Below are 26,671 nucleotides of genomic sequence, written 5' to 3' on the forward strand. Positions count from 1 at the left end.
ATTGTTGTAGCAAGGCAGAAAAATAACAAAATATAAAAGAAATTGTTAAAATTTTAAATCTTTATGTAAACATTGTGTAATCATTATGTAAATGTTATGGAATTTACCCAAATATAGCACATCAGAGCAAGTTTAAAATGGCCCGAAGGCAACAGTTTATGTGTGCTGTTTTAATTTCAGGCCAATTGTGAATGTTTGGCAACCCAGATACAAACGATATCATTGACACCATTCCACAGTGTAGTTTTTTTTCCCCACCAGATGAAGTGGCAAATGTAAACAAAGGATCAGTGTTCATTTCCTATAGGGCATGTGGGGGGAAATTTACATATATTGGGAAATCTTCTGAACTTCCTCTTTGTAAACTTTTTATAATCAAAATTCCCCAAACATGTACCATATTTTACAGAAGCATGTTTTTCTATTATGCTAATACTTACTGAAAATCATTTCAAATGTAAAGATTAATAAATGTAGGTTCTTATAAACACACATTCAGTCATTAGTAAATCAAATGTCAATCTAATGGTTTGGCATAAAAATGATACATTATAATGAAATATCTGTTATAATGATATACTTTTTGTACTCTTTTTCTCTTATTGTCATCTTTGTTTGTCCCATTGAGTTTGTTTGAAATTGCAATAACTATATGATTAGTTAGGGGATGGATAATATTAAGACAAGAGTAGATCAGATTGATGCTGTTGTGTTTAATTTGATTGGAAATCCTTTGCCTTACCCCTGTTTCCAACTGACCAAACAATTTCCTGCTTATTTTATCTTGTGCCTGGAGCAATTTGCACAAATTAAAATTCTATTCTCAATATACAATCACTCGATACTGATTTGTATATACGTCTGATTGCTCTGCTCATTTATTCTTTGATAAACCCCATTTCTGCACCTGGTAAACGATCAAAGATGCTTTTCCCTTAATGAACCATCAAAGCGAAGTCCAGCTGGTTACCATGGGAACACGGGGTGACACAAGCTTAGACGTCAGTGGTTTCACAGCCTGGTGATTTGCACATGATGCGGTGCACACAGTGCTCAGTGTTAATGGATTGGGGGGGAATCTTTTTAAGATGTAGTGGAATTAAAGGGAAAGGGCACAGAAAGTTTGTTCTCACATAAGGGACCGAGGTTCAGCACACGTGAAAGAGAAGTACATGATGAACAGGCCGACAAAGGTAGCAGATAAAGGTTTTGATTAATGATTCGGGAAAGAACTGCTATTGAAAATGGTGTATTCAGAGGAGGCTTTTGTAACGCCACAGCACTGACCTTTGGGTAGGACAAACTGTTATGCTGTTTCATAAGGGATAAAGACTATCATGAAGGAAGGCTTGCATAAGAAAATAAGCTTCTTGTGTTCTTGAGAAATGTGTGCACACCATAGATTTTGGAGAGGCAGTACGACATTAATTATGGAATAGCTTTGATTATGTCAAGAGGCTAAAGGTTAGTATTTTGTCTTTGTGTGAGTGTGAGTGTTGTGTGTTTTCTAATCCTAGTATTATAAACGCATACACTACTGGGCCAAATCTTTCTAGACACCTGATCAAAAGATCCGATTCCACATCTAGTCTCTATTTGCGGTTCTAATAATCTCCACTCTTCTGGGAAGATGTTCCACTAGATTTTGGAGTAAGAACAGGAGCTTTGAGGATGAAGCTACACTGACTCAGAAAATACAGTTTGCATCTGATCACCATCACTGCACCCCGCAACATCGTTAATTTGTAATAAATGGACGTTCGGTGCAACCCAGATGAGGATGTGTTCCCTCTTGAGTCCGGTTTCCTTATGCCATCTCATGGAGTTTTTCCTTGCCACAGTCTCCACCGGCTTGCTCATCAGGGACAAACTCACACTTATAAAGACCATCTTATTCATTTTTAGCACCACATCTGTGTAAAGCTGCTTTGAGACAATGTACATTGTTAAAAGCACTATACAAATAAACATGAATTGAATTGAATTGAATTGAATCCTATAACAGGCATCCAGCCAATAATCTAACAGCTCATTTCATGTGGTTTTAGACAGCTTCTTTCAGATGTGTTCAAAATAGAAGGTGTGTTTCCTGTCATTAGCAGACAATTCAATTCAATTCAATTCATGTTTATTTGTATAGAAGGATATGGATTATTATGTGTCTTTATTGTTGTATGAAAGTTAAGGACACTGTGCAGTTGGGGACCCCGACAATACTCCCTATGACAGCATAACTAAAAGGGAGAACCAAAAGGTAACACAGACATGAGGGATCTCTGGGATAAGAGACGACCCACCACACCACCGTCAACAAACCTGAGTGAATGTGTGAGAATGAGGGGCAGACAGCATACAAATACCCCAGTTCACCTCTTCTTTTTCTTCTTCTTTCGGCTTCTTCTATTAGGGGTCGCCACAGCGGATCATCCGTCTCCACAACCCCCTGCCTTCTACATCTGCCTCTTTTACACCAACTACCTGCATGTCTTCCCTCACCACATCCATGAACCTCCTCCTTGGCCTTCCTCTTTTTCTCCTACCTGGTGGCTCCATCCTCAGCATTCTCCTACCGATATAACTTATGTCCCTCCTCTGCACATGTCCAAACCATCTCAATCTCACCTCCCTCACCTTGTCTCCAAAACGTCCTAAATGCTCTGTCCCTCTAATAAACTAATTTCTAATCTTGTCGTTCCTCGTCACTCATAACGAAAATCTTAACATCTTCAGCTCTGCTACCTCCAGCTCCACCTCCTGTCTTTTACTCAATGCCACTGTCTCTAAACCATACAACATTGCAGGTCTCACCACAGTCCTATAAACTTTCCCTTTCACACTTACAGATATCCTTCTATCACAAATCACTCCTGCCAATCTTCTCCACCCACTCCACCCTGCCTGCACTCTTTTCTTCACTTCTCTAACACACTCTCCATTACTCTTCACTGTTGACCCCAGGTACATAAACTCCACCACCTTCTCCACCTTTTCTCCCTGCAACCGCACCACTCCACTGCCCTCCCTCTCATTCACACACATTTACTCTCTCTTACTCCTATTGACTTTCATTACCCTTCTCTCCAGCACATACCTCCACCTCTCCAGGTTCTTCTCAACCTGCTTCCTACTCTCACCACAAATAACAATATCATCCGCAAACATCATAGTCCATGGAGACTCCTATCTGACCTCGTCCGTCAACAACAAATATTCCAGTTCACCGAACACTCTATATCTATGATCCCTCCAGATCTGTTTCTTTACCTAAGAAAAATCTACTGATAAAAGACTTGACTAAATAAATATGTTTCACAGCCATGACTTGAACACTGAAACTGTGTCTGAGTCCCGAAAACTGATTGGAAGGCTGTTGAATAACTGTGGGGCTTTATAAGGGAAAGTTCTGCCCCCCTGCTGTAGTCTTCATTATTTGAGGTGCCAACAAATAGCCTGCACCTTTTGATCTAAGTGTGGAATGGAGGATCATATTGGTACAAAAGTTCACTCAGATACTGTGGTGCGAGACCATTAAGTGATTTATACGTCAGTAGTAGTATTTTATAATCAATGCGAAATTTAATTGGGAGCCAGTGTAGACTGATTAAAACAGGAGTGATGTGGTCATATTTTCTAGATCTAGTGAGGACACTTGCTGCTGCATTCTGAACTAACTGAAGCTTATTTATGCACTTATTTGAACACCCAGACAGTAAAGCATTAAAGTAGTCTAATCTAGATGCAACAGAAGCATGAGCTAGTTTTTTTGCATCCTGTAACGAAATCATATTTCTGAGGTGAAAGAAGGCAATCCTGGTAATATTATTCACGTGTGCCCCAAAGGAAAGACTAGCGTCAATAATCCCACCAAGGTCTTTGACTGCTGTACCCACTGAGATAGAAACACCATCCAGAGATGCTACGTAATCGGAAAGTTTACTTCTAGCTACATGTGGTCCTAGTAAAAATACTTCCGTCTATTCTGAGTTGAGCAGAAGGAAGTTATCAAGCATCCACTGTCTAATGTCCTTTACACACTCCAACTTTTTAAGCTGATCTCTCTCATCTGGCTTTGCTGAAATATACAGCTGTGTATCATTAGCATAGCAATGGAAGTGAATACCATGTTTATGTATAATTTCACCCAAAGGCAGAATATATAAAGAGAAAAGCAGTGGGCCTAAGACAGATCCTTGCAGAACACCAAACTTTACCTCAGAGAGTGTGGAGAACTCACCGTTTACATCAATAAATCAGTCAAATAAGACCTAAACCAGGAGAGAGCTGTTCCCAAGAGCTAATCTCATAAAAAAACAGACATGAACCTTATTCCAGCAATCAGGCATTGCAGGACAGATCTTGCATTTCTCTCTGCCTTGCTTCCATGTGGAAAAGTAGGTCATTGTGGTGCACACGTATTTCTCATGTGTGGACATTATCCTTCGCATAATCCACCTTAAACCAGAAATGGTCTTGCATTATAGACACACTGTCTGCACTTTCAGTTTGCTGATTTATTTACTATTACTTGTATACTTAATTTTAACTGAGGTGTTAACCCTGTCACAAGATGCCACTTTAGCAAGCCCTTAACCCTCTGTGCTCCAGGGGTGTGTAACATGGCTGACCCTGCGCTCTGACCTTAGCTCTCTACATTGTTGGGATATCTGAAGAAATATCATTTTCATTGTGGGATCAATAAAGTATCGTGAAATGAATACAATAAATGACTGATCCTGTCTACTACTCCTTTACCTAGCATGAGGCAGCATGTTTCATGTGCTGCTGACATTTTAAACGCACATATTGTAGTTTCTCTGTCTGACTGCAATAATAATTCAGTGGATCTAAATTTTGCAGTGAACCTGTGTTCTAATGAGTGCACACCTGGAACTACAAGCAAATAACCAGAACTGCAGGTTATTCAAAAGGTAAGTAGTATTTCAACAGTATCTAATATGTATGAAATTGAGGGTGTAACACACCTCGTGCCCCGAGTTCCTGTGGATTGGCTCTAGGCTCCATGACCCAGTGTAGAATAAGCATCATAGAAAATAGATGGCTAGACAGATGGAGTTGTTTATGGGGAATCTAATAACATTTTAAAATGTATTTAATGGCTGATGAAGATTGTAACCTGCTGGAAATAAGGTAGTTGTAAATATCTTGCCCACCTGCCCCCTAAGGGACAAGCAACCATGGGTGAGTAATATGGTAAAAAAAAAAAACATAGTGATGCCACATTTAAACAACTGTAAGTTTAACCAGATTCATTTAACCAAACTGTTATGGTGGTGACACAAAGTTGTAGCCATGTAGATTCAGGATTCAGGCCCTTAAGTGTTCTATGTAATCTGGGTTAAAAGACCAAACATACGATGCTGGAGGTTGTTTATAGGTGGTAACAGGTGGCTGTCTCAGGATGCTAGGTTACGTGCAAATCTGTGGTGGCTTTTCAGTTTCTCATATATTGCGAGATGATAAAGGACAAGCAAATAAAAGCAAATTCACTCCAATTGTACAGCTATTGGTGAGAAAAAGTAAAAGAACAGTACTACTCTGTTGTGAGGAACGTTCTTGAAATCTTGAGCCATTAAGAGAATATGAATTTGATCTGCCAAAGATGTTCACATATTTCACATTTGTGACTATGGATAATGAAACTTCAGGGTTCCTCTGAAAGTGTTCTACTTGAAATCCTTTGTTGCTCTGTTGCAGGACTGATGGTGCAATGGAATCAGTAGGAGTTCTGTCATTTGATCAGCTCAATAATTTAAAGTTCTGCATGTTCTTCAGGTTTTTTACCTCTGCACCTTGTTTGTTGTTTGACTGTAGGCAGCAAAAGTTAGCTGAAGCTAGCCATTTTTGAAACTAGTAACTAATGCTTGTTAATCTTGAGCAGCCACAAAATGGGGCAATTAAATTGACAGCTATCTGAATTCTAGAGAAGTTTTTTCAATGATCAGTCTTGTCTGTCATGGCATGATCTCAAAGCCAGATTATTTAATAAAATAAAATTATTATATAAAATATAATAATATATTTACATTATTACACACACACACACACACACACACACACACACACACACACCACCGCCACCTCGACTACTTGTTTGTAGTATTCCAAGTGCTACATCGCATTTGCAAAAGTAAAAGTCACTTGATTATGCTGAGAAAATGACATTGTAAAATTGGACAAAATTGCTCTTCAGGGGCTTTTCATATTTTTTGAGTCAGTGCACAGGGGGAGGGAGAGACAACAAACAGACTAATATGGAGAGCAAATGTTCTTTTCTAGTTAATGAGGCATGCAGAGTAGGGGAGGCAGGATTCATCTACTTGGACATTATGAAGTAATCATTGTAACTCTTTATTGCTGGAACATTGAAGAACATTGACACAGAAGAGTGTGGCCACAGGAGCAAAGAACAGTGCTGTAATAACAATAACAGACAGACAGACAGACCGACCGACCGACCGATAGAAAGATGTACTGTTATATACTACTGGTGTACTGGGAAGGTGGCCATGCTGCGAGCTTTTGCTTGGGCATGTCATGGAAGGAGGCCAAGCTGTTGGCCCCTGGCATAGGCAGGTCATAGAACCAGACCACACCATTGACCCCTGGTGTGAACAGAACTTGCTGTCACCCTCTGGTATTAGCACATTGAGAAGCCCCCTCATGACTCCCTTACAGGAACATGGTTGCAGAGGCCACCCTGTTGATCTCTGGCAGGGACTGAATTGCCCCATCATTTACTTCTGACTTGAGCATGGCTTAAGCGGGTCACCTCGGTGTGGACTAGACTTTGGAGGTCCGGTAGACAGCCTTGTGCTTGGGTGGCTGGCAAATCAGCCCCATCAGTAAACTAAGCATTTGAGGTCGCCAGGTTGATCTCAGGTTGGTCATCTTAGTAGTCATGTCAAAGAGCTTGGCTGCTGAGGTCATTCATTACATATATGAAAATAAGCACAGTGGCTATGAAAAAAGAGAATGAAAAGTATAAGCGTGCTAGCACCGCAAGCTAGCTTGTTTTCCGTAATGCTGGGTGTAAGGGGGATAATCTCTAACAGACAGATCTGTAAAAATCCACAATCTTATAAAAGTCAATAAATCAAAAAATAAAGACACTAATGAAACGAAATCTCTTATCTAATGGCATTGTAATGCTTGATCTATTTAACACATTATAATTAACCAAATGGAATAGAATTTCCTCTTTTCATTTTACAGTCATTACTGTATTTTAACTGCACATTAGATATTTTTAACCATTAAATCTGACATGTGATACAGTAAAATTTGCAAGCCAAGTGCAAAGCCTTAACCCTTCAAACATTTTTGGAGACCTTTCCAGCTGCTTTATTTTGATCCCCAGAAGGGAAGAGAAGATAAAAGAACTAGCTGGACATTACACAAACACAAGGGTGTGGTGGCCTTAGTACACCTTGACCTCGGGGAGGACGAGTGTAACGGAATTGCACACTGACATTAATAAGCTCCGGATGGAAAGTATGAGGGAGGCATGTGAAGAGAAATGCATGGTTCATTGGTGGCGCGGGCGGATCAGAGGGAGCGTGTTGTGAGACGGGAATGCTTGACGTCACTCACACTGGCCTCCAGCTCCTTGATTATTTACAGCTGACAGCCCCCCTCCTCCTCTTCTCAGCATGTCCCCTTCTAGTCTCCTTGCAAAACATTCATTCCATGAAGTGCAGAGGCAAAGCAGTTGAAGAGAGCAAATTATAGCATACCAGCATAACCGAAAACATTTAACATGGATTAGAGAATGGGCTTCTTTAATATGGTCATGGGAATGATTAATCACACATAGTAATGAGATTAAATCCTGATTCATTTAGTTCATAGATCATTTGGTCCACTCCTCAGTGCAGAGCATTTCATGATGCTTTGTATTCTTAGTTTGTGTTTGTGGAATTTATTTTTTAAGGTCAGATTTGCATTTGCATTTGCATTTGTTGTTGTTGTAGTAATTTGATTTGTGTAGCACTTTTAACAATGAATTTTGTGGCAATGCAGCTTTCGAGAAATACACAAATATTGGATATAAATATAAAATATATACGTTTATCACTTATGAGTAAGCCTGATGTAACAGTGATGAGGTAAAATAAAAAACTGAAACCACAGGAGAAAGAAACTTTAGATGGAACCAGACTGAAAAATTAACCTATACTAAGCCAGGTTACTTCTAAGAGGTACTATCTATGGTATTTTAGTCAGGATTCTCTACAGTATGTTCTTCAGGGTAATAAATGGGGCCAGCCTCAGCACAGCGAGTGGTTTTCAAGTGACGAAATATTAAACTTCAAGAAAACTAGGACATCAGGAAGGATCAGGCAAGCATAGAAGGGGTCAAAAATATAAAAAGAGAGACAGAGACAGTGAGAGAGAGAATTGCTTGGTGGTTATTAACTTCTTAAAAGATCATTGATGCACAAAGCTCAGTTTTTGGTCCAAACATATACTTAATAAATTAGGTCAGTCAGTCAGTAGCAGCTCCTGTCAGCTCCAGAATGCTCATTAGAATGTGCTACCAACCAAATAAATAGTTCCAGTTGTGGTAGTGCATCCTGACAGCCTTAAAATACTTATCAGAAGGTACCTTAATACATCGGGTCAAATTAGGGGTAGCACATCCTGTCAGTTTTAAAAACCCTATCAGAATGTACTTCCACAATCCATCAAATCAGCCTCATTAATGTGTTTTTGTTTAGTCACGCTGTCTCTTGCATTACATCAAATAAATCATGCAAGAATTTTTCCATCCCTGGATATTACTGCCAATTATCTAATGTGTGTATTGTACTCTTTCACTGTTAAATCCAGGACCAAGGTGCTACCTAACACAACATAAATTAACAAAAAGTAACACAAAACAGAGAACTACACAAACCTAACTGGGGCATAACATAAAGAGCACATGTGGGACATTGAGTGCAACAAAACATCACAAGACAATGCGATAGTAAACACAGAGACACTGCAGCTCTGATCAGTAAAGTAGATTAGTGATAGTGCACATTATTTGTCCATAAAATAGTAAATACTGTACATGTTAACACTGCAAAACAGCATGTGTGTGTGTGTGTGTGTGTGTGTGTGTGTGTGTGTGTGTGTGTGTGTGTGTGTGTGTGTGTGTGTGTGTGTGTGAATCCTGTCACTTTGTATTGAGAAGTCGATTGGCTTAAAGAAATAAACTGTTACACAGTATGAACTTGAAGGCCTGGAAGCTCTGGTGCAAATTCCCAGACAGCAAAAAGAGTGAAGAGTGTGTGTGAGAATTGTTGTGATATGCCACAATGCTGGTTTCTTTGTGGTTGCAGCTCGTTCTGTAAAGTCCATGAAGAAAAATAGAGAGAGACCCCAATGATCTTCTCAGCCATTCTCACTGCTTACTGTATGGTCTTGCGGTCCAAAACACTGCATTTCCCAAACCAAGCAATGATGCAGCTGCTCAGGATGCATATTATAGTCCCTCTGTAAAATGTTCTCCTTTATTTTATCCACATTCAGAGACAGGTTGTTGACTTTGCACCAGTCTGTTAACCTCTGCACTTCATCTCTGTATGCTGACTCCTCATTGTAGCTGATGAGACCCACTAGTGTTGTGTCAACTGCGAACTCAGTTGTGAGTCAGCTGTGTGAACAACAGGGGACTGAGCACGCAGCCCAGTGCTCAGTGTGATGGTGCTGGTGGTGCATTTTCTGGTCCAGACAGCCGGAGCTCTCTCAGTCAAAAAGTTCAGAATCCAGTTGCAGAGGGAGGTTTTCAGGCCCAACAGCCTTATTTATCACACATTTCAAATGCTGGCATGCAGACATCTGCCTTACTTTCACGAATATCCACATACCTGGAAACATACTACAAATGCCTACATGAGGGTGGCAGATGAGGTGGGCAAGTCAGGGCTGGCTGGGCATCTGCTGTGCCAGACTTCCTGCCCTTCTTAATCTGGCCTATCACACAATCCAATGCTGGTGTACACACACACCTGGCTTTTCTACACAAATAATTCCAAACTCAACACAAAGTTGGAAGACCTGGAACTCCTCTTGGACCTTGGACCTGTATCTGTGACAGCTGACCCTTAACCAGTAAGGGTTTTCAGACACATCTCATCCTTCCTTACCATCAGCAATGGAACCCCCCAGGAATGTGTATTGAGTCACCTGTTGTACGAGAGGGCTCCTTGGACAAGATTAAAAGCCACACTGTTGAGCTCTGAAGATCAACAGTACCCTATTGAAGAGAGTGGACAGTACCTTGGTGTTAACAAGGTCATATCACGTGAACACTCTGTTGACGAAGCCCTGTCAAGAGGGTTCACCCGGTTTGTGTACAACACCAAGCAGGACCACCAGTGGGTGGCACCATGAGCATTTCAAACAAAAAACTGCTTTGTTGCAGCTAAAAAAAGGTTTTTACTTCCTTAAGGCCAAAATAGAGATAACAAAGGCGCTTCCTTCTGCAGGCAATTTTATCAATTTATCCAGGAAGTTGTGAAAAGCATTTTACTGCATATTGTTTAATAACCAGACAGAGTACCCTTTTAATTTTTTAAATATCCACTTAGCTGAACACCAAGTTTTCTGATTGGTCAGAAGGTGATAATTAATATTCTATAACAGAAGCTTTTACTATAGTGTCAGATGGAATGTTTATATCAATGCACTTCTTCTAACAAATGACTGTTTCTATAGTAACACCCGATTCGAAGGAACGTGAATGTAAGGGTTTCTGTATGATCTAATAAGACTAATAAATAAATTAATTAATTAAACATTATTTAGGAAAGTAAAAGCATGTAATTTGTTGATATGGTGAAAGTAAAGAAACTTGATTTAATATTAATGGATGGAGTCTCCTGTATCATAGCATAACAGTTTCCTGAAATCTGAGTGTTCTGGATGGAGGAGTTTTTAAGATTTTCCATTTCCTGAGAAACATGATAAGATTTTTTTTTGTCATATCTTGTCTTCTAAAGGCTGGTTAGATTCTACAAGCTAACAGGAACTAACTGATTCTGACAAAGTTCTACAAAAAAAATATGGTGGTGTTGTTTAATAGAATTCATAGTGATATATTTTCTTTTTTTCAAGCCCTATATTGTTTTTGGTCTTATCTGATGACAACACACAACTCATTGCAAATGATGAATTCCTGTCACTGCACTTTGTGGTTCCTTCAAGTAACAACTAGGATTTATGGCAAACTGGATTTAATCAAGAAAAACGATTGAATTTTGAATTTTCAAAGGTGTCCGTGGTAAGTTTATACACATTCAGAGAGATTTCAGGGTTAAACCACACAAGTATTTGCTCAACACTGATGATGTAATTATATTGTTTGCAGTTTCTTTTTTCTAGGAAAGTGGCAGTTCACTGGTTAAGGCCCTCAACTGTCTTTATCATGGATGAACCTGACAGGTGAGGAAAAATACTGTTTGTTTATTTATTATTTGTGCATTTGAATTGAATTGTGTTGTATACTGATGTTAGGTATGTTGCTAACTATTTGTATTTTATCAGTGGCAAGGCCTTTTCTGCTGCCCTTAACTCTATCAGAATCACTGACTTTTCACTGTTATTATATTTTTTTGCCTATGAATATGTATTAAATTATTCTCTAGGTTTGGTTGGATTTTCTTCCTTTTTGAGTACCCTTTGGAGTCAAAGGGAATTGCCATAAGGCCTTGAGAGTGAGCACTGCAGATGTACTTTAGCATACAATCCATGAAGCTGTTGCTTTAACCGATCAGATTGCCACACCCTCTAGAAAACGTCTGATCATGTTGACATTTTTGCGTCATTTGATTGGATGATCAGAGCTCGCAAACCTCATTGTTAGCAAACTGCACAAGCTTGTGGATTGAATAGCTGTTTTTCATTTCACAGTGGCTAACAGAGGAGAAGAAATTGATTTGGACACTTTTACAAGATGGACTTTTAAAGAAAAGCTGGCCATTAGATTAGACTTTATTTTCATTGTGCAAGGTACATGTATAGAGGCAATGAAATGCAATAGTTTTCACATATCCCCACTTGTCAGGAAGCTAGGGTCAGCAATGGTACAGCACATGTGGAGCAGATAGGGTTTAAGTGCCATGCTCAAGGGCACTTGGCTTGGCAGTGCTGGGGCTTGAACCCCCCAATCTTATGATCAGTAACCCAGAGCCTGCAGAGGCCAGCAGAGAAGGCTTTGCTCGCCCTGACCGCCCGCACTGATGTATGGGATCATGAGCAATTAATGAATTGTTCTGGGAAAGAAATAACTATATTGACATGTATAGAAACAAATGATTAATATGTTTTTTAATACTGTATAATGATATAGTGATGAGTCCTCTCTGCAGCGCTGTCAAACTCTTTTAATTTGGCGGGATTTTTCACTCAGACCACTGCTATACAGGGTTAAAGTTGCGCATGCGCAGTAGACGCGGAACCAAGCCTAAAATCCAAAATGGCCGGAGCCGAAGGAGACGATTCTCTGTATCCTATTGCTGTTTTAATCGACGAATTAAGGAATGAAGATGTCCAGGTATATCAGAAACACATATGTAAACTTGTTTAATAACTCAAAGGACCAAATGTGCTTCGGAAAGTTGTATTTTAAGTTGATATAACGACTACTAATATTTGCTAGCTAACGCTGCTAATGCTAGTTGGGTAGCATCCAAAAGACCGGCGTCTGTCTGATAGTTTATTTCGAATAATATCCATAGCGCTATGGTTATAAAACCTGGACCGTATTGGGAATTTCTATTTTTTATGTTAACACTTTAATTTGGAGTTTGTAATATTCCAACTTTCCGTTTTTGGGTCAAAATGATTAGCCATTTAGCTAGTCCGCTTATGTTTCCGTGTGAGAGCTTTGCTAGTATGCTAGCAACACATTTCACCAGTTATACAGCCAATTGGCTTCCCGAGCTAGTCAGAGGTTGGATCTAATCTGAATAAACAGTACCATAAAAATAATGTATGTGGTTTCAGATAGGATACTTTAATTCCTCATACTTCCTTTTGCCCGTTCCTATGGAGATTAGGATTACGAAATATGATTTAGCACTAACAAGTACCAGCACCACCCTTCAACACAGACCATCATTCATTCATACACACATGTACCTTAGGGCACAGGTTAACCACTTGAATATATACACATTAATTGATGTAAATATAACTTACATTAATTAAATAAGAAGGGAAAACACAAACAATGGACAGTTTGTGCTCTTGGATTATGGTTGGGATGCTGTAATACGCACTTCATTCATTCTTTCTCACGTTCGACCGTTCATGATTCCTGGAACGCGATGAAGTGTCGTCACAACTTGCACACATCTTGAGGTCTTGATAACGCTGAGTTGGAATCATAAAAAGGTGATCTTTTTGTTTGTGCAGTGAAATTTAGTTTTCTTTGTACATCAGAGGACAGAGTCGTCTGCAGCACCACTGGGGCTTAAACCCCCTGACCTTCCAATCAGTAACCACCAGCCTCAACCATTGAGCTGCCCTTTTGCTATCATGACTTTAGTCACTTGGGGTAATTTATTTTAGCCAGGTGGGAGACACCCTGCACAGACTGGATTTGGAATCGTATAAGGGGGACCCACTTTACCACACTGCCGCTCTGTTTGTCCTAACACTAAGGTCTATGTAGGAAAGTCTCAACAGTATTTATTAAATTTTTTTTCCTTCTTTGTCTCTCTTGAATTGTCTGTTATTAAGATTCAGATTATATGCTAAAGTCAGTCCAAGTTTCACCTACAAATAATTAAGACGAGACTCTACATGCAACAGTTGTCATGTTAGATTGCCTTGTCAGCAATTATTTTTTTTCTATGTATGTTGCATAGGTGAATACCAAGTGTGTGTTCATACCGGACAATGTAATCAGATCAAAAAGTCATCTCGGCTGCTGTTTGATTGCACAGGTTTCCCCGAGTCAGAGTTCCCCTCAGCCGCACATGTCTGTTTTTCTCTGATCTTACACGCCCACTTCAGTTTAGAATAGCTTGTGTATTAGCTAAGTAGTTGAATCAGGTGGGTTGGAAACGGGCAAGTACACAACCACAGAATCTGTTCTGGAGTGTTTCAGATCAGCTGTAAAAGGTGGGGGAATCCTGGATAAACGTGATCAAAATCCCAGAAATGTTCAGTTCACCTACATTGACTGAAAGTCCAGAGATTATATAAAACACACACACCTGTTTGCACATGGCTTGAAGCCCTGCTTCACATCCTTTTGCATTGTCACTATACCTGTAGCACACAGTTCATCTCAATCACTACCACATTCTATATCCATCTCAGTTTGCTTGTAGCGCACATTCTCGCCATATTCTTTTTCTAACCCTTGAATTATTTGCCATCTATCTGTCTACCAGTCACCCTTGATTTATTTTAAATTTTTCAACGTCAAACACTCGCACTGACAAGGCAATGTCACACTTTGTTCAATCTTTTTTCTTTTATTTATAGAACAGTATTTGGACAAAAGGATGTCTATATTTGTTGTTTTGAAAGTTTGTATGGAGTCTTGTGATTTACATTTCCATGTTTTTTGCAGTTGCGTTTGAACAGCATCAAAAAGCTGTCGACTATTGCCTTGGCCCTGGGCGTCGAAAGGACACGCACAGAGCTCCTACCATTCCTTACTGGTAATCTATTTCGGTTTTATCATTACTTGCATACAGTATGAACTAAAAACTTAAATAAAAACATAACTAATTAAATATGCTAATATGATCCTTCAAAAACTCAATAGTACTTAGTTCCCTGGCAATCTAGAACTTTCTTCTGTTCTCATGCAGACACTATTTATGATGAGGACGAGGTACTTCTTGCCCTGGCTGAGCAGCTGGGGAACTTCACCATGCTGGTCGGAGGGCCAGAATATGTGCACTGCCTCCTGGTAAGACTTTTAATTAGTAGAAGGCAAAAGAATAATTTAGTAAAATGATTCAACTGTATAATAATTAATGGTCTGGCATTCGATCTTTAACTTCTAGAGTTTTTCTAACAGTTTGTCAAAAATGAGTAAACAAGAAATCTTGCACTGCTTGAATTTCCTCAGCCACCGCTGGAAAGCCTGGCCACTGTGGAGGAGACGGTGGTTCGAGACAAAGCTGTAGAGTCACTGCGCAAGATCTCTCAGGAGCACTCGCCTGTAGACCTAGAGGTGCACTTTGAGCCACTGGTGAAACGACTGGCCAGCGGCGACTGGTTCACCTCCCGCACCTCCGCATGCGGCCTGTTCAGTGTCTGCTACCCACGTGTCTCCAGCACCGTCAAGGCCGAGATTCGCCAGTGAGCACAGCACATTTTCTGTCATTGCATTAATCAATTACAAAGTCATTGCTTTATTACAACAGTTTTCATTTTTCAGTACAATTGAAGGTCATAAAATATATTTTTAGGTACTTCCGCACCCTTTGCTCTGATGATACGCCCATGGTGAGACGTGCTGCTGCTTCCAAACTGGGAGAGTTTGCCAAGGTGTTGGAACTGGACTATGTAAAGAATGACATCATCCCACTTTTTACAGCGCTGGCGTCTGATGAGCAGGTAAACGCGCATGCTCGAACGCTTTTTTTGAATGGGCAGATGGGCATAAACGTCAAATTCTCAGCAATACCTGAAGCAATCCTTTTGTTTTTGTCATCATGCACAATGCATCATGTTATATGATACAAACGTTGCTATTTTTTAATAACATTTTTGTTTAATCAAAGTTCTGATATCTCCAGTGTCTTACAAAAGCACTGTGTAACTTATGTCTCAGGATCATTAATATAATTTACGGTCATAAGATGTGTTTATAAGTGTTGCCTCTTCTGCTATGCTTTAGGACTCTGTGCGGCTCCTAGCAGTTGAAGCTTGCGTTAGCATCGCCACACTGCTGCCCCAGGAAGACTTGGAGGGTCTTGTGATGCCCACCCTGCGCCAGGCTGCCGAGGATAAGTCATGGAGGGTGCGCTACATGGTAGCAGATAAGTTCTCTGAGGTAGGTTCTTAAAACTTTGCATGTAATTTGTCTTGTTGTTACTGTAAGTAACTAATGGTTATTACAAGTGGTTCCAACAGACTTTACCCCAGACTTTTTTTTTATTTTTATTATTTTTTTGGGGCTGTTGCATGCAATTGACTGCTTTCATGTGATCAGTCAGCATGCTGCTGAAAAATCTGTCAGGATCTGAGTGGAGGAAATTGTAATGGCTTATTTCTTTGTCTTAAAATATTTTAGAGGATCCTGCATTGTCTTCTGTATGAAGGCATCAGTTGGTTTCTCATAATTTAATATTGTCTTTTAGTATGTGGATTATCATTTTTAGACATTATTTATTTAAAATATTTAGGTGGGTGGCAAGTATGGTTAGTTTATTTAGGTTATACTTTTCAGATGCCTTTCAGATGGATGACTGACTACTGAGAATTGAGTCTTTTAGTTACGTAAAATTGTGGAAATGTTTATTTTGCAGTTATATAAATTAGAAACTGCATACATTTATAATATGGATTCAAATACATGTTTGTGATGTGGTTATCCAGGTTTGTGCTGCCTTACCAATATTATTTATTGTTAGCAAAGTTTTTTTTTTTTTTTCCCCCTCTGATGCAAAAAAAAGTTGCAAAAAGCAGTGGGTCCAGAAATCACCAAGAACGACCTCGTCCCAGCATTTCAGAGTTTACTGAAAGATTGTGAGGCAGAGGTGCGGGCAGCAGCTGCTAATAAGGTGAAAGGTAAGTGAGCCCCTTTACTTTAACAAAAAGCAAAAGTAATAAGGCATATAGCATGTCTGAGTTTATTTATTTATTTTTCCTCCTCCCTCCCGCACAGAATTCTGTGAAAATTTGCCAGAAGACAGCCGGGAGAATATAATCATGAATCATGTCCTGCCTTGTGTGAAGGTAAGCTGCTCTCTGTGCCTTCTTTTTAATGTAATAGTGCCAGATGGGCTGCATGATGTAACTGATTTAACCATCAAAGCCTACAAAATGTCGCTGTATGTCACTGCATGAAAAAAAACCTATATGTGTGGTGAAATCCCTGATTTATGTTCCTGTTTTTTGTACTTTGATGGTTACTCTTCCTTTTAGAATTAGTTTGCTACACTTTTACTATTTTCCATATCTGCCCAGTTAGAGATGAGCTAGTTATGTGGCTAAGTTTTCAGGTTCTCTTGAGTTCATGGGCAGCAGGGGTCACTGTTGATACTGCATCTGATACCAGTGAGAATCTTTGGCTAGGCAAGCTATAGGAGATCGTTGATTCATATTGTGACTGCTATAGAAAATACAAGATGATGAGTTTTTGCCATGTTAGAGCATCATTTTTTTTACAACACAGATATTATATAAAATAAAATCAGCTTAAAAAACTTGCCTGGCGTGTGATGTCGGTGCTTAGTTTTTTTTTTCTCAAATATTTTACATTTATCTGGTTAGCACCCATTTTTGCACCATGTTATACAAGTAATACTCTGAAGCTGCCCATGAAGACAATTTCAGCAAGTAAAAATCCTAGTAAAAACACCCTAATATGAGGTGAAATGCTTTTATTTAAATGCACAATTACAGCATGTCCTTTCACAACAAGCCCTTGTTGGAAGGATTTCTCTAACTGCCTTTAAAGACTAAAAAGCTTCAGGGCTTATGATGGTGTTTCATTCGACTGCCTTAATGCAGTGTCCACTGCCGCATGACATAAAAATTAAATGCGCTTTTCCACAATGTCGTGTGAATCGCAAAGTTTAAATTTTGCGAAATTTAAGGCGCCTTTAGACACTAGTCATGTTATATTAGTTGATTCATGATTCCCCCTCAGATGTTTATTCATCATAAATTGTGTAACTGATAGAAACAGTGTTTGACCTGCATGCCTCCAATGAGAGAGAGATATAAATAAATAAAAATGTAAAGAAATATTATTGAATGTATTTATTATCGACATTTAAGCTAGTTGTGTTCTAGTACTGCTCCTCTTTCCAGCATTGTGTTTTGTTGAAGATATAGAATGTGTCCCATATCTCCAGCCTAAGTCAGTACACCCAAGATCAGCCTGAGATGAGGCTCAGCTGCCTGATCTTTATCTATTAGTTTGCTTATGTAACAGTTGGTCTTTCCTGTTCTAAACAGTTTGCAGCGTGGCTTATCAACAAATCCGATATGCAGTCAACAATAAACCCCTCTGTGGCTTGGTGAAATATGACCAGCAGGCCAGGTTCTGTGGTCTAAACCCCTGATTGTTTTTTCTCTTTTCAGCACTAGGTTAATGGAGATTGATTTTCCTTCTGTGTGCAATTCTGCTCTTGCATGTTTTCCAAGTAATGTTGTGATTTATAATGAAAGGTTGTTGAGTGTTTTGTCAGGATGTGCTCTTCAGCTGCTAGGTAATCACCATGTCTCCTGATTAGAGCCACTTGAGAATGAATTGGCTAATTTGTTTTCTCCTCATCTCGCTTTTTATGCTTGTCCAACAGGAGCTGGTGTCAGACACAAATCAGCATGTGAAGTCTGCCCTGGCCTCTGTCATCATGGGCCTCTCTACTATCCTGGGCAAGGACAACACCGTTGAGCATCTGCTCCCTCTTTTTTTGGCCCAGCTGAAGGACGAGGTAGTACACTGGGCCCTCTGCCCGCACTCTGTCTCCCTCCACATGCATTACGAGCACACGCAGGCTGTTTACCCTCTATAAGCCTCGGTATCTAGTAATTTAACAGTAATTAAAATGAAGCCTGTGCAATGAAGTTCTCAGATGATTAAGGTGGCAAATTTTCAGTAAAGGAACTGTTTTTTTGTGACAGTTTATTCATGTGACAAGTGGACAGTTTGACATTTCTCACATTATGATTGATTAGTTATTATAGAATTGCATGATCTGTAAAACGGGGAAAGACAAAAAAAAATTGAATAAAAAGCGCAGTATGGAGCCCATTTGTAAAAGACACCAGCAGACTCAGAAAGCGGTATAAATGTAAAAAATGTCTTTCAGTGGTTTTATCTCATGCCTACTGCTCCCAATTCATGTAACCATAATTGTTTATAGGCTACTGTGAAAACCATCATACATTAATTAATAAGAACCGGCTAAAAAAACATTTTGCACACAAGACACAGTGAGATTATCCCCCCCCCCTTCCTTTTGACACCGTGACCTTTGACCCTGTTAAGAAGTTGGTTAATTGCCAAAATCCAAACATTTATTTGAGCTTGTTTTCAAAAGCCAGCCTCCCGTGTTTGTGTTCTCCTCTGTTTTATTGGCTTACTCTTGAATGTCAAACATTTGCTCTAAAAATGTTTAGACCTAGAGTCCACAACATTTTCTTCTGCATGTTTCCATTGGCTGCTCGTGTCCAACCTCATGTTTGGCAAACCGGAATGATGTCTGGGCTTGAGTCACTCATCGCAATATCACGTTTGGTAGCAAGTCATCCGAGGTCTGGCAAATACGTTCAAGCGCTGCAGCAAAATTGGGAGTCGAGTCCTCGAAACAGCCTTTTAAGGAAATATTTAAGCCTTTTTTGTTTTTCTTTGACACCGCATGCATTTTGTCATTTTGGCTTAAAAGTGGGGTATTTAATAAATTGGTACCCATATGTTTAGTTGTACTTTGACCAGCAATAGCTCAAGATCTGTATATAGTCGTGCCTGCATACAGGATCTTTGTTAGGATACCAAGCTGTTTCAAATGATGTAAAATTTTTGTGTGCACACCTTGCAGTGTCCTGAAGTGCGTCTGAATATCATCTCCAACCTGGACTGTGTGAACGAGGTGATAGGCATTCGCCAGCTTTCTCAGTCCCTTCTGCCTGCTATTGTGGAATTAGCGGAAGATGCCAAATGGAGGGTCCGTCTGGCCATCATCGAATACATGCCGCTGCTGGCAGGCCAGCTGGTGAGTTCACCCAATGTTTCACACCTGTGCTGCAGTTGTTGATCAAGAGCCAAAATGTAGTTTTTATTTCAGGTTGTTTCACACCGAATTCCTGAATTGGAGAACCGATTTGGTTTATATCTATTCCTCTTATGTGCCGGTAAAGCGGTAGTTTATGTAGATCATGAACTCGATATTGCTAAGGACACTGACAGATTTTCTTCGTAATGTTTAGTTTGTCGATCTGTACTTCCTCAAAAAATTCATGGCAGTAAAACTTTTTTTTTTTCTTCTCCACAAAAGCAGCTTTCCTTTGAACTTTGTAATATCTATAGCATGTTCGATATTGATTGGTGTCCGTTTTATTATAATGTTAGCGTAACTTAAATGGCAAGTTGTGTAATTTTTTCTACCCCCTCTTCTATATTCACATAGGGAGTGGAGTTCTTTGATGAGAAGCTGAATTCTCTGTGCATGGCATGGCTGGTAGACCATGGTAAGTATGTTTGCATTGTACTTTGGTAAAAGTCTGTGCTAGGTGAAGGCGCATTGTATGAGTAGGGGAAACTTTCTACTGTGTGGAACGGTGCAGACTGGAACTTCCTGCTTCTAATGGCTCTTTTAACCACTTCCTGCCCAAAGTGTCTTGTCACCAATGACGGTATTTAAAATAAAGATTGCAATGTCATTTCTGGATTTTTTTTTTTCCCCACAGTCAGGTGCTGGATGTGCTTTGATGGCTTATAATTGTAATATATTTATCAATTTTAAGTAGTCCAGTAAAAAATGCCTCGTCTTGCTCACTTATTTTGTAGAAAGAGTGAATTAAAACCACAGCCCCATAGTAGACACATTTCTCACACACTAGCATACTTGGCACATTACTTATTGAATTACTAAAGAGAGCTGTTTTTGCTTCTGCCTGGCTCCTCCTCCTTCCAAAAGAGGAGAAAGAGGGAGACGTGCATTTTGGCAGCTCTCGCTCTACTCACTGTGCGAGACTGATAAGAATCCTGTAGCACCCAGGAAATGACAGATCTGGCTGTATTGCTCTCTTGTTAATTTTCTCATCCTGTTTTGCTTTCCCTTTTTGTTTTTTTTTTGTTTTTTTTTATTTCCCTCTTCTGGTTTCCCCCTTTCCGTCTCTGACACTGCACCATACCCCTTCCCCTTACCGCTTTCCTGGCTGCTGTGTGATCAGCCCACAGGAAAAGTCACTGCTCAGTATGTAGGTCAGCCCACTGGCCCAGCTAGGCTTGTCTGCTATAGTGGCTTTGAAGAGCTGCATTGGCTCCATCGCAGGCACTTTTACAGCATAGATGGGAATCAAGGCCAAATTAAGATTAGATTAGATTTCACTTTGTCATTGTGTAAGGTACGTGTGCGGAGCCAATGAAATGCAGTTAGCATCTAACCAGACGTGCATAAGTGGCCTATTTACAATAAATAAATAAGGGTATGGGGTCCATATGTACAGGGGTGTGGGTGAACAGAAGGTGCAGTAGGTAGTGTGTGTGTGTGTGCGCATGTGTGTGTGTGTGTGTGTATGTATAGTAATATACAATGTACCTTGCAAAGATTGTGCATAGATGTCAGAAGATGACATGCTCTAATGACATTGTTATGAATGTTGTATGATACAGTATATACAGAATAAAAATGGGTGGAATATACAGCAGTGCAGTGATGGGTTATGGATGGTGTATAAGCAGTGGAAAACAAACCCCTAGAAATTGACAATGGTGTTGGTATGTGACAGTTATTTCTGTTCAGAGTTGTTTGAGTCACCAAACAGAGACTAATGTTTGCTGTCTTGTTTCAAACTTTTGTTTAAGGTCATGTTAATGGATCGATTCTCATACTCCATTATTATTGTGCACATTGCTTTCCTTCGTGTATAATTCAGTGGTCTGGTTACCATTTCACAGATTTATGTTGCTTGTATCTGAAAAACAACCCGTTTTCTGTGGGTATCCACATAGAACCAGATGGGTTACATCACAGGAATGTTTGTCTGTCGGGCGCAGCAGGCCAGACCTCTTGCATAAGCACAGAAGACTGGGCCACAATTTGTTTTTGCTTGCCTTATACCACAGTTAAAAGCACACTCTCTCATGTCCGTGTGTTTCTGGTTTAACACTCTGCAGTTTACGCAATCCGGGAGGCGGCCACCTGTAACCTGATGAAGCTGGTGGAGAAGTTTGGAGCAGAATGGGCTCAGAACACCATCGTGCCCAAAGTGCTCGGCATGGCTAATGACCCCAACTACCTGCACAGGATGACCACTCTCTTTTGCATTAACGTGAGTTGATGTTTCTTCAGGACCGGGGCGTATCCAAAGGAGTTCTGATTATGAATTTCCTTTCTCTCCTTAACTAAAAGCAAAATAAGAAATTTATTTTTAATTACTTGATAAATGATATAGGTTTGTAGACACCTGACCATCATGCCAATCAATTAAATATTTTTATTAAAACATCATATACTGTTTAATTAGTTCCACCTTGCTGTTAGTATAATCTTTCCTTTTCTGGAAAGGTTTCTCTTCATTTTGGCACGTGACTGTGGGTATTTTTCATTCAGCCACAAGATTATTATTGAGGTCTAGCAATAATGTTGGGTAGAGGAGCCCTAAGGGGCTTTTGTCAATTTAGTTCGTGCCAAAGGTGTTTTGTGGGGTTGAGGTCAGAACGCCGCAGGACAGTCTAGTTCTTTCAGTCTAACTGTGGGCCTCTTGATTCAAGTGAAGAGAAATGTGCTACCGCATTCATGGGCATTTTAGAACAGCCGTGTGCTTTCAAATCCGCTGCAGCATTATGGGTGAAGAACCACACATTGGTTTGACGGTCAGGTTTCTACAACCTTTGTCATACATTGTACATAATGGATTTTACAGTTTTTAAATGTTTTATGATGGACACCAAAAGGAAAATTGAATCCAAATCGACATCAGTCATTACTTTCATGTCTGTCATGTCTTGTGCCTTCTTACCGGTCAGCTCCGTGCAGAGTTGTTTTTTTTTTTTTTTTCCCCCAGAGGTCATGTATGTGGAACAGTTTGAGACCTGAAATGAGTGATGCAAAGGCTGTAATTCAATGGTGTCGAGTCTAATGCTGCTGCTATCTGCTATTTAGTACTTTGAGTATTTTACTGATTTATTCCATCGAGTAATCTGATAAATACTTTTTCTTTATTAAAGACCAATACTAAATAAGAGAGAGAAAACAAGATGGGTCTCTTTAAGCGAACAAGTAATTTTTGTTTTTATAAAAATGTTAGTTTTTATTGCTGAAATCGCCTACCAGACTATCGGTGAAAACCCATTTAGTGCATTTAATTAGCATGTTGCATCAAAATACAAATACTTTTCTTTCACAACAATTTCTCTTTCGAGTTTATCTTTTGGCATCATCGTGCGTTTAAAAATCGCCATCGGTGAAGCTTTTCTCCCGATGCCGTGAAGCGTGTTTTTTCATGCCCGGTTGTTTTCAGCGTGACGAATGACGATTGATCGTCCGAGTGAGCGGCAGGTCAAACGTCAGAGGAACCTCATCCGTATTTATGATGTGGTGCGGCCCGATTCAGTGGGCGCGCATGTGATTTTTAATATAAAGAGTGTCATTGGTACACCTGAACCGGTTTGGCAATTTCATTAGTATAATGTTTTGGTGCTCAGTTTTTTGGCTCGAAGCTTGTGAAACCGGGAAAAACCCAGAAAAAATACAGAAATTAGCCGCCTCATTGTTTAAGCTGCGGGGGTTCAAAGTGTGTGTGTGTGTGGGGGGGGGTAGCAGCTTATAGTCCGGAAAATACAGTACTTTATAAACGGTAAACACACGGTACGGTGCTTTGTTTATTGTAGTTTGAAATGATCCCAAACTTTGGAAACTTTCTGCCGTTTGCTTTGGCCTGAAACTTCCCCTTGCTCTTCTCCACTTTTTTTTAAATCATGCCACTGCGCTCTGTCCAGAGCGTTCCAGGAAACGCAGTGCTCCGTGTTTTGTTTAACGGACTAAACAAATTGCTCAAGTTAGTAGAGGAAGCCCCAGTCAAACCTTTTCCACAAAAGGGCTGATGTGGGCACAGGTTTTCATTCTACCAAAGCCACACCAGTGTTTTAGATCTGCATTTTCAATGGACTATCAGGTGTGGCCATTGTTTGGTTGGATTGAAAACCTGCACCCACACTGGCCCTTTTGTGGAAAATTATTGCAAACATCAGCTGTAATGTTTATGCAGGTTGAAAGCATTTCAATACAAATAAGTGTTTGTGCAGCAAGTCATTTTTTTTAAGTAAACATTGTTTTATCTCCTTTGTGTCTGCTAGGCCCTTTCTGAGGCATGTGGGCAGGAGATCACCACCAAGCACATGCTGCCAATTGTCTTAAAAATGTCCAACGACCAGGTTGCCAACGTGCGCTTCAACGTAGCCAAATGCCTACAGAAAATCGGACCAGTTGTAGACAGCAAGTAAGTTGATTGTGACTTCCCACCCCCCCACCCAAAAAAAAAAAGGGAGGTAAAGTGGTAGGTGCATTAACACTGATTGTGTTGCTGTGTTCCTCTCAGCTCCCTGCAGACAGAAGTGAAGCCAGTTTTAGAGAAGCTTGCCACGGACCAGGATATGGATGTGAAGTACTTTGCTCAGGAAGCTTTAAGTGGTATGTTTTCTGTATTATAGTATTAAAGCTAAACTATTCCCACCACTACTTTCCCCCCTGTAAACTCACTTCTTTCTGCTTTTCTCCCCAGTTCTTGCCCTGGCCTGATGATCTCTCCTCGGTTTCACCGTAACAACCACGACGAAGCAAAACTTGTCGCATTCTATTTATTGGTGATTTTTTTTGAATGGTTGTGTATTAACGTCTGTGTAGCTCGTATTTACTCTCGAAGATGTTGAATGATCAAAGGGTGCACCCATGTTCGTGCTGTAAATCTCTGCTTCCACCACAGTGACACTGGATTTAGGTAATGCATGATGGATAGCGTGTTCTGGATTACAACTGCACCACATGTTTGCGTTCTCCTCGCCTCTCGTAAAAAAAAAAAAAGAAAGTTCTAAGTGGGCGTGGCTGCAGCGAGGAGAACTCAAAAATGTGCAGAGCAGAACGATTTAAGGACCAGGATTAGATAAAGCATTTAGCACAGGAACACACTCATGCATTTTCAGTAACGTGGTCAGTAATCTGATTAAAAAACAAAAAAAAAAAACCTACTGGCCATTTTAGTAATTTAGTCTCGCATGTTCTGTAGTAAATTAATTCTCTGTGAGTAAAATCCTCCCAGCTACCTCTGTCCTCTTTTAAGAGCCGTTTCTTAGCTAAAATCCAGGACACGTCCACTTTGAAGCCACGCTTTCTCCTTGATGTGGAATTCCAGCTGGTTTGTCTTTTTCTCTCTGCGCATGGTGCTCCACGTTTCAACTTGGGACCATTGCATTGTGTGATTTCTTCTGGGACAGACTTCCTCCTCATCAGTTTCGCTAGTTAAATTCGTGTTTTTGTTTCGGTGCTCTTTCTTTCAGCCGTCTGATTCTTACGTGACAGTGATGCCTAGGAATGTATGTAGTTTTTAGTTTTGTTTAGGTTTAAAATGTTCTTTTCCTTCGGTGGAAATGACCGTTGGGTTTCAGTGTAATGTGAAATGTACCTCCCGTATCGCAGTAAGCAGACGAGAAAGCTTTCTCCCTTGTGCCCGCACTGAGTACCAACGATCTTCAGAATGCGAGGCGAAAATCCCTGTCCAACATCAGCACTCTGATTAAACAGCGGGTCATAAAAATAGCTTAAGCGCAACCTCTGGAAGGCTGTTAAGTTCTTTTAAAGGGGACAGTGGGAAACAGATGTGCTATTTTACCAGTTTAAACGACCGTCGCATCAGATCCTGAGTAAACTTTTTTTTTTTTTTTTCTCAATAAGTATCATGAGGAGCCCCTTTTTAAACTATTTACTGTACTTTTGGAACCAAATAAAAATCAATAAACATGGATCCTCTTCAATTCGAGTCTTTGCATTCGTACACACTTGAATGATCTCTTGCCAACATTCACGTCGCTGATTTGATATTCAATATTCTTGTTAAAGATCGATTGACGGTTATGCGCTTGTTATCCTGATACTGTTACAGTGAAGGATTTTAACGTCAGTGAATTTCGTCACGGCCTGCACCGATCGGATTTCTAACTTTCTTTTACGAAAGCTGACATTTTCAGTTACTAGAAATTGTATGTTGTAACATCTGTGCACTGGTGAAGCCTAAGTGCAAGTTGTGTAGGAGTGTGGAAAGAGTTCCTGTGTTTTTAAACGACTCGCCATTTCAAAAGCAGCAGTGTGGCCTTCTGCTTCCTGTCTGCATTTTTTTTCTTTTCAGATGTTTCTGTATACTGCAGCATTACGCACTGATTACGAGTGCTAGATGTACATCTATATCTGCTAGCAAAGAGGTGAAAGTGATCTTCGGTGTGCATCGTCACATATATAGGGTGTCACTGTTTATACACAAAGCTATTACAATCATAGCTACCCAAAAAAGTACAGCATTTTCCAACCTCTTCCTTTTTTCTGATCAAAATATTTCGAGGAGAGAACTTCACCTTGCTGCATTATCATACCGTGGACTTTACTGAAATCAAGTGAGATTTTTATTCATTCATTTGAATTTAAAAAGAATTTAGAAACTTTCCGAGCAATGATCAGCAAAGCCGCCTTGAAAAGTAGTCAATTGTACTCGCTGGTTAAATTACTGTGGTATAAGAGGAATAATAATTATA

The 26,671-nt window shown here is 39.9% G+C and overlaps 1 protein-coding gene across 4 annotated transcripts; it reads left to right on the forward strand.

Annotated features, from left to right (window-relative positions):
- The first annotated feature begins 997 nt into the window (after window positions 1-997).
- ppp2r1bb (protein phosphatase 2, regulatory subunit A, beta b) lies at window positions 998-25,900 on the forward strand. Of its 4 annotated transcripts, none has more exons than XM_083549439.1 (19): window positions 998-1,464; window positions 4,858-4,928; window positions 11,125-11,290; window positions 11,378-11,451; window positions 12,419-12,562; window positions 14,594-14,684; window positions 14,838-14,938; window positions 15,101-15,333; window positions 15,444-15,591; window positions 15,875-16,030; window positions 16,653-16,767; window positions 16,865-16,935; window positions 18,507-18,641; window positions 19,749-19,922; window positions 20,337-20,397; window positions 22,049-22,203; window positions 24,230-24,372; window positions 24,472-24,563; window positions 24,655-25,900. In XM_083549439.1, exons 5-19 carry the CDS (start codon window positions 12,485-12,487, stop codon window positions 24,669-24,671), a joined length of 1,770 nt encoding a protein of 589 aa, XP_083405565.1. In that variant the 5' UTR covers window positions 998-1,464; window positions 4,858-4,928; window positions 11,125-11,290; window positions 11,378-11,451; window positions 12,419-12,484; the 3' UTR covers window positions 24,672-25,900. The 4 variants fall into 4 exon arrangements, 3 of the variants coding, with proteins under 3 accessions (XP_083405565.1, XP_083405564.1, XP_083405566.1); XM_083549438.1 differs by having other exon boundaries at window positions 1,059-1,193; XR_014534833.1 differs by lacking the exons at window positions 998-1,464; window positions 4,858-4,928; window positions 11,125-11,290; window positions 11,378-11,451 and having other exon boundaries at window positions 12,416-12,562; window positions 24,655-24,916; window positions 24,955-25,900.
- Window positions 25,901-26,671: the final 771 nt, after the last annotated feature.

This window comes from Silurus aristotelis (genome assembly GCF_946808225.1).
Source record: "Silurus aristotelis genome assembly, chromosome: 8".
NCBI classification, from domain to species: domain Eukaryota; kingdom Metazoa; phylum Chordata; class Actinopteri; order Siluriformes; family Siluridae; genus Silurus; species Silurus aristotelis.

Excerpts from the sequence above, each read along its gene's own strand:
- ppp2r1bb (XM_083549439.1), top strand. The coding sequence starts at position 12,485 with ATGGCCGGAGCCGAAGGAGACGATTCTCTGTATCCTATTGCTGTTTTA. Across the intron at positions 15,592-15,874 it reads CGCTGGCGTCTGATGAGCAG|GACTCTGTGCGGCTCCTAGC; the intron begins GTAAACGCGCAT and ends GCTATGCTTTAG. Across the intron at positions 19,923-20,336 it reads CGCTGCTGGCAGGCCAGCTG|GGAGTGGAGTTCTTTGATGA; the intron begins GTGAGTTCACCC and ends ATATTCACATAG.